Source organism: Eptesicus fuscus, chromosome 6, assembly GCF_027574615.1.
Source record: "Eptesicus fuscus isolate TK198812 chromosome 6, DD_ASM_mEF_20220401, whole genome shotgun sequence".
NCBI lineage: Eukaryota > Metazoa > Chordata > Mammalia > Chiroptera > Vespertilionidae > Eptesicus > Eptesicus fuscus.
This window is the reverse complement of record NC_072478.1, coordinates 69,167,423-69,175,554: the sequence shown is the minus strand read 5'-3', so window position 1 is coordinate 69,175,554 and position 8,132 is coordinate 69,167,423. Positions and strand designations below refer to the sequence as shown.

The window sequence follows — 8,132 nt, the reverse complement described above, 5'->3', positions numbered from 1 at the left end:
TTTTATCCATGGGGAAGCAGCATCATGGAAATAAAGATAATTTCTATTTTTATTGATTTCAAAGAGAGGAAGGGAGAGAGACACACACATCGATGTGTTGTTCTACTTGTGAATTCATTGGTTGGTTCTTGTATGTGTCCTGACCTGGGATCAAGCCTACAACCTTGGCGTATGAGGATGCTGCTGCTAACCGGCCAGGGCAAAGACACAGAATTTAGAATCCATATTTTATTTAGTGTCTGTGGGTAATTGAGCAATTTTTAAATGTAAGTTCTCTGAACTTTCATTTTCTCTTATATAGTCAGAGCTAATACTATCAGCTTACAAGTTGTAATATACTAACTAGATAACAGCTAAAATCCCTGTCCTAGGATATTAAATAAATGCTAACTTTTAGGGTCAAACCAATAGGGAAGTCTGAGTGATACAAGTACTGTTTTAAATTTCTTTATAGGAAGAAGAGTAGCAAATAACATAGTTACCAGACAGTTTTATTTAATATTATACATATCTGAATAACTGCCAAAAAAGAAAATTTTCAACAGTTTTTAAAGAGTTGCAGACACACACACAAAATAATAGGGAAAGTAATGACTTTGTTGCCAAATGCCTTTGCATGTGCGGCCAAGTTCATTAATCTTAAAAAAATTTATACGTCTTTGGACCCTGGGCTCTAAAAACAGCAGTTGGAATTGATACTATTCTTGGATTCATGGTTCAAGGAAGTCATTACATTTTGTTCTTGATGTTGTAGATTTAACAACATATTTGGAGAAACATGTAACTTCTCACATAGTTTAGACATCAAGAGACCCATTTGTGCATATAAACTGCAAATTGAAAGTGAATATTCAGATATTATGGAACTGTATAACAAATACACATTTGTTAACTTTTAAAGGGAACAAAAACAGTATTAATAAAGACTGGTCTTTTGCATCATTCTCAAAAATTCATCCTCATTTATTTCTCCATCCCCATCATGATCAGCTTCATCCAGCATTTCCTGTAAAACAAAACATAAATATGATATGTGAACTCTATTAAAAATGAATGATACAAGTGAATATTCAAATGTATACTCAAAATTTTACTTTAAATGTATTTATGAGTACAATTAGGTAAGGCATTTAAATTCTAATATGTAAATAATCCTATATAATAAAGAGCTAATATGCAAATGGTCATCACGCCCTTGCCCCCTTGTACCCTCATGCCCTCGAGCTGGGGCCGGGGGACCTGAGGCCGGGTGGGGGGGGGGGGCTTGAGGCCACACCCCTTGCCCAGGCACCAGGGCCGGAGGACCTGAGGCTGCACCCCGCCCCCCCGCCCCCCCCCCCCCCGCCCTCTGGGGCTTGACAGGGGTGGGGCTGGCCTGGGCTGGGTCTTGTGCGATTTCGAGGTGCGCTCGGGTGGGCGGGGACTTGACTCTGGGCCTCGGGGCGCACCCCAGACACTGACAGGAGGGAGATTTTCATATACATTTTACTAATTTTCTTTCATCTCTGACACTTCTATTATAGAGAAAGGGCAAATAGCAATAGTAAAATATTTCCTCTAATTAATTCCCTTTTAATGTGCATGGATTTCGTGCACCAGGCCACTGGTTGTATATAATTATACATGTAAATTATAGTTACAAAAATAAATAAAATTTACCTGAAGTTCATCATCTGTTAAAGTTTCCCCTAGTTCCTTAGCAACCCTCTTGATATTGTTTAATGTTATGGTTCCAGTAGCATCATCATCAAATAATTTGAAAGCCTTCAACAGTTCTTCCTTTTCATCTTTTTCACTCTTTAGAAACAGAAACAGCTAAATGTTATTAGTCTTTCACTTATTTTCCTATGAAGCTGGACTTACAGGTCTTTGAGGTGCAGAGCAGCAACGTACCAGGTAGCTGAGCTCTGACTTTACTTACTGCTCTGCCTTTTAAAATTGTGCCAATGCACTCACATCTGCCCTCAAGGTATTTACACTCAGAGTCGAAGGAAGTGGAAGAGGCACAGGGTGGTAAAGAGGATGTATTTCTTGGTGACCAGTAACTAAGATCCATTACAAAACTGTGAGCTCCAAGAAAACTAGAAGTGTTCCCAGAATAGCGCCTGCCAAACACAGGCACTCGGTAAATGTTCGTGGAATTCCAGGCTCCTCATTGCTGGCCCCATTCTATCCACCCATAGACCCTACTATTTCCTAACAAAAATCTCCTCCACACTGGATGGTCTTCATGTCACTACCCTGAAAGCATATTTAATCTTGCCCTTCCTGTCTAAACCCCAACCATCCTTAAATTCTTCTATGAAACCTCTCATTGTATTTCTTTGAAAAACACAATCACTACTATACCATTTTTACACTCATTATGGCAAAAAAATCTTCAAAACTAATGGTGCCAGTTCGTTCTTTGTCGATTTCAGCTATCAATTTTTTAACTTCTTCTTTCTTTGGTTCAAATCCCAAGGCCCGCATAGCAATCTGAAATAGTAAGCAAATAAATTATATGCCATGATTTCATTCCTAGCTTTAAAATTACCTTAATTGCTAGATTCTCTCTCTCTCTCTCTCTCTCTCTCTCTCTCTCTCTCTCTCTCTCTCTCTCTCTCTCTGTCCCCCCCCCCCCCATGGACAAGATATAAACCTAGAGAGTAAGGTCAGCATATATTTCCCCCATCACCATTTATCCCCTCTATGCCCGCTTCCACCTCCCTCCCCCGAAATCACCACACTGCCGTCCATGCCCATGGGTTCTTTATAAAACAGGAATAAAATGCTTAACAAGATATTGCTTTGCCAGTGTGAGGCGGATGTCTGCACTGAAGAGGGAGATAGGTGTCTGCATTGAAGGGACTTTATATCGAGCTTTCAGATGGCTACTGTTAAAGACTTACAAGATTAGCATGAATAAATTATATGGTTTTTTTTAAATGTTTTAGAATTAGAAATAATTTTAGAACCTTCAATTCTTTTACATCTATGGTTCCAGACCCATCAATATCAAATAAATCAAAGGCCTCTTTAATTTCTCGTTTCTGAGTTTCATTTAGTTCAATTTTTGCTGCTTTTTTCTTCCATTGGTCCGAACTTGTGCAGCAGTTGGATGCCTGTAAGAAATACAGATGTGAGTGAAAGATAAGCTATGCAACCGGAAAAGTTACCAGAACCAGAATAATTGATGAAATTGGTGAACTAACTAAATATAATGATCGTAGTCAAGTACCCTCTTTCCTACTATATAATGAACCTCAACAATTCTCCCCTTTTCCCTTTGCTAACATTTTTGCTTTAATTGTCAATATGTTGGTGGAAAGCCTGGTTCTTTTTTAAGTTAGGTCCAATTAGGGTTTTCCTTCAAATTAGTGCCTTTAGAGAAGGAGAAGGGGCAAAGGAAGGCATGCTAGAGGGGTAGCTATGCTGGAATGCAATCGGCCCTACTTGAGGTACCTGAAAAGCACTGTTGAAGTCATCTTTACTTCTATTATGCCTAAATGTCTTATCATAAAACTTATTTTGTGGGCTATGCTTGATTGGAATACTCTTTTCCACCTTCAGGCATACTTTCCTATATTGCACAGGCTGAGAAATGAATAAACTACATTTTCCGGGTGAAAAACTACTGCAGGGATCTGGGTAAGAATACATGTCGGGCCAATTATCAGTGTTCAGGGAAGGTGTGTGTGTGTGTGTGTGTGTGTGTGTGTGGAGGATTCATCTTCCTGCTATTTGCCATTTTCTACTGGCAAGCGAGGTTGGCGTGGGCCCCTCCTGCAGCCTTATTTTGGCATCTCCTCCCCAGCTTAGGGTAGGAAGCAGGACTCCGCGTCCTGCGCCCCCAGTGGCCGGCTTCGCGCGCGCTGCTTCCCGGCCCCGGGCTGCAGGTCACCGGCCTGGCAACCTTGGATCCCGAGCTTCCAGGCAGTGGCCGAGCTCCCCGGTCAGTTCGTTTTTCAGAGTTCAGGACTTTTCTGGAGGCCCAGGCCCTCCAGCTGTTTTTAGCATCTTATTCTTTGTACCTAACTCCTTTCTGGCTAGACAGGGAACCTGTCTTAGACTGGAGGTATTCACGCTTGATGGGGCTGATGAGGGAAAATGAATTGGAGAACCACTCTTCTTCCCTAGAGCCGCGGACAGTGCGCTTATTGAGCAGCGAGAAGGGTTTCTATTTGACACTCGAGGGTCATGAAAAGGAGGAGAATGATAAATTTCATGAGCTAAACAAAATTCCTTCCTTGCTCCGGGGAGGAACCTCAGCCCCTTCTCCAGCCCCAGCCCCAGCAGGAGGTTGCAGCTGCATACTCACCATGTCCCCCTCCGGCGCCCTCAGCCGGGAGCCCCGGCCGCCTCCGCCCAGCCCGCAGTCCAACAGTAGCCTCCTCAGCTCCCAAGCCGTTGCTAAGGCCGCGGTCGCTAACCTCAGGCAGCCCCGCCCACTCAGGCTTGGCCCTAATGATTGACAGCCATGTCACCCAATAGCCAGAAGAGAAGGCCCTGAAGCCAGCCTCCTATCTGCTATCTACCAATAGCGTTACTCTGCCTTTCTCGTCTAGCGTTTAGCGGCCTTTCCAGCTGGTTTCTTAGCAACCAGGCCCAGCCGGTCGGCCCCTTTAGCACATGCGCAAACTGCGTGCGGGGCGGGGGTCGTCGTCGCCGGCGCACTTGGGCGTCCTCGTGCCCCGCAGAGCCTGTCTGACCGTAGAAAGCGGGCCTGGAGCACCCCCGTGGGGCTGGAGAACGGAGCGAGGTTAGTAGCGAGGTGCTTCCAGCGACTGCCGAGTTTTGGTGGAGTCGTGGGGAGCCCGTGTTTGCTTTTCCTGCGCTTTGCACAGGGAAGGGGTGAGACTGGAGGGCCCGCTAGGCCCGAGCCTTGGTCCAGCTTTGGTTCACCGCCGGCCGGATGTGGAGAGGCGGAGAGGATGCACCGCCGGACCTTCCTCAGCCGCCGCGGGGCCTGGGGCTGGGTCGTGGGCCACTTTCCTCCTCCCTTGTTCGCAGGGATTCCGGCGTGGTGGGCCCCAAGGTGAGGGGCGTGGGGCGGCGGCGCGGCCTGAGGGAGCGGGGTTGGGGGCAGCGTGGGTCCGGGATGCCCTGGAGCCCCCTGCGGAGGACTGAGGTTGTACCTGGGTTGCAGGGTGTGCTAGTATTTGCAGGGAGGGCTTCGCTCCCACCAGGATCGCTCTCTGACTTCTATACCCACACTCACCCCCAGTCATTCTAAATCTTGGCTGACCCCCAAGATTTGGCCGGCGGTCCAACCGCATCCCGCCTAGATCCACACTCTAATGGGACACAGGTGACCCGATGATCAGGAAAGGCTTCGGGTTTGATTCCCGTCAGGGCACATACCTAGGTTATGGGCGCAGGAGGCAACCTATCCATCTTTCTCCTCCCTCCCTCCCTCCCTTCCTTCCTTCCTTCCTTCCTTCCTTCCTTCCTTCCTTCCTTCCTTCCTTCCTTCATTCCTCTTTCTTTCTTTCTCTCTTTCTCTCTCTCTCATCAATTTTTAAAAATTAACCATATTTAATGCTTTCTACATCTTATGTAGGATGCCAACTATCTGGCGAGCTTCGAAGGAACCAGGTGTAGAGTATAAAGATGAATAAAAGTAAGGAACCCACAGATTGGTGGCAGAGATTGCACAGAGAAAAATACAGAGTGTGTAAGCCCAGATGCTAAGTGCTTTGGTAGATTTGTGTAGAAAGTGCTTTAGGAGCACAGGAAGGAGGCACTAACCCTCCCTGGGGCATTGGAGAGGCTGTTTTAAAAACGTGGCATTTTTCTTGGGTCATGAAAGATATACAGCATTTGGCAAGGTAAAGAAAGGGTAGGATATTCAAATCAGAGTCTAGCAAATGGGAAAATGAAAATAAAGGTGTATTCTAGTGTGGCAACATCTTGGGGATCATAAGGGGAGTTTGAAGACGAGTCTTATAAATTAGAGTGAGGTCAGATGGTCGGACACCTTTGTAGAGCTAGGGGATCGACGTTATTTTCTAAGATAAGCGTACATTTTTAGGCAGAGGAGTGACCGGATTACATTTGTGCTTTTCAATGGAAATTCGAAGAACCAAGTTGTTTGGAAGCAATCAAAGGGCCTCAACTAAGGCACCACATACAAATCATGTCCACTCCGAAGGTGCTAAACCTTACCCTTGTGGTGCAGGAATACTGACAGCAGCATGTCTAATCTTGTTTCAGATTTGTACTTACATTTAAGATAGTAAATATGGTGAAAATCATTCACTCATCAACAGTCAGACAATATCCTGGGTGTGTGGAATACTTCAGTGACTAAGATTGCCCTCCTGGGAGTTAGAGGGAGATAGTCCAACAGAGGGAGATAGTCAATAAGTAATAAGTAAATAAGGTGAGGCCATAGATTCCTTGGGAAAGAACATTCCGGAACAAGGAGAACAGAAACACTTGCAAGTGTTTAGGAACAGAAGGGAGGTGGGAACAGAGTGGTCAGGGTGGTAGAGGAATAAAAAAGACAGGAGGGAGGAGTGCACATTATTAGGACAGTAGAGGCCAGATGCACGAAATTTGTGCCAGAGGCTGGGCCCCCCAACCCCCACCGCCACCGCCGCCGCAGCTGCCTCAACCCCTGCCGTGGCCGCATCCGCCCTCGCAGCCCCAGCTTCCTCCGGTCATCAAGAAGGATGTCCAGTCTAATTAGCATATTACACTTTTATTATTATAGATTATAACTACTTTGACTTTCACGCCAGTATAGTGGGGGAAGGCTTTGCAAGATTTTGAGCAGAGGAGTGAAAAGATCTGAGTTAGCTTTTAAAAGGGACTCTCCTATGTCTTCCAAATGAGAGGTTTTGAACTAGTGGAGTGATATCACCAGACTGTTGTATAGAGAATAGACTGGAACTAGGCAAACTGTTGGTTTTGACATGATGAAAAAAAGCTAATTACACCTGTCAGAAAATATTACTTTTTAAAAAAATGCAACTCCTGAAAAGCATGTCTTAGTATTCTAAGCCTCAGACAAGACTAGACACGATCTTGGAACAAGAGAGCTTCTTTTGGTGTGAGAATCCCAGGGAAGTACTTGGAGCCAGCTGCTCTTCTTGCACACTCAGGAAGTTAAAGAAACACCAAGCTGGCATGTGAAGTTGTTAGGGATCTCAGTGATGAACTGGAAAGCTGTTTGTGGAAAGCATGTGCTGTTGCCTAGCAGAACATAATCAGATTGTGTCCGTTCACTGTCAAGAAAAGTTGCCAGAGGTACTTTGCATCTTTGAAATTATCTATCTCACTGTCCCCTTCACCATCTTTACCTGTTTTCAACCTCTTAGAAGATGAGGAATTCTTTTGAGTTTTTATTTTATGTTAATTATAGCAAGTTGTAATCACCTCAAAATAATTTAGGAGCTCTTCTAAACTTAGAAATGCTAAGACTTTTTTTTTATATTACTGAAACTTGGATTCTTCAAATGTTGAGACAGATTGCGTGAATATGTATTTTGATATCAATTTTTGCTTGCAGATTAGTTGAAATAATTTCATGCTTCCTATGGAAAACCTTTTTTCATATAAATTAAATACTGACTAAGTTTGAAATTGCCCATGTCTTTTTCCTTTTGCTCTAAATTCTTTATGACTTTTGCACTCATATAGCAATATCTTGTGACTTAAACATAATATAGAAAGGAAACCATAAGCAGAGACTCTTGACACCTGAAAAAAATGAGCACATCCATATTAAGAATATGACAGGCTTGGGAGAAGGGAGGAAGGCTTGGAAGTGGGAGATCCTACAGAAGACAGGGTGGATTACTGTCATCCTGGATAAAGGGGCAGCCAGAGGGCAGTATTGTATAGTAGTTAATAGCATGGGACTTTGACATTAGACAAGCCTGGATTTTAGTCCATACCTGCTACTTACTATTTGTGAGATTTTGTATATGTTACTTAACTGTTCTTCATTTTTCTCATATATTTGCATTTACTACCACCTCCTTCAACTTGCTGACTCACATTATTCTTCAAGACTCATTTCAGGCATTGCCTTCTTCTGGAAACAGTGCCTGCTGCCTGCCTGACCCACTTCCCCGTGGGATGGAGTGGTCCTCCTCCGGCACCCATACCTTTTATCGCTGATATCATCATACTACTATGTTATT

The 8,132-nt window shown here is 44.3% G+C and overlaps 1 protein-coding gene across 1 annotated transcript; it reads right to left on the bottom strand.

The window, feature by feature from the left end:
- Positions 1-470: 470 nt before the first annotated feature.
- On the bottom strand, positions 471-4,397 carry LOC103290281 (centrin-4). Its single transcript, XM_028150317.2, has 5 exons — positions 4,301-4,397; positions 2,958-3,104; positions 2,350-2,478; positions 1,660-1,797; positions 471-1,006 (listed from the first exon to the last, which is right to left on the bottom strand). Exons 1-5 carry the CDS (start codon positions 4,301-4,303, stop codon positions 917-919), a joined length of 507 nt encoding a protein of 168 aa, XP_028006118.2. The 5' UTR covers positions 4,304-4,397; the 3' UTR covers positions 471-916.
- Between the last annotated feature and the right edge of the window lie 3,735 nt (positions 4,398-8,132).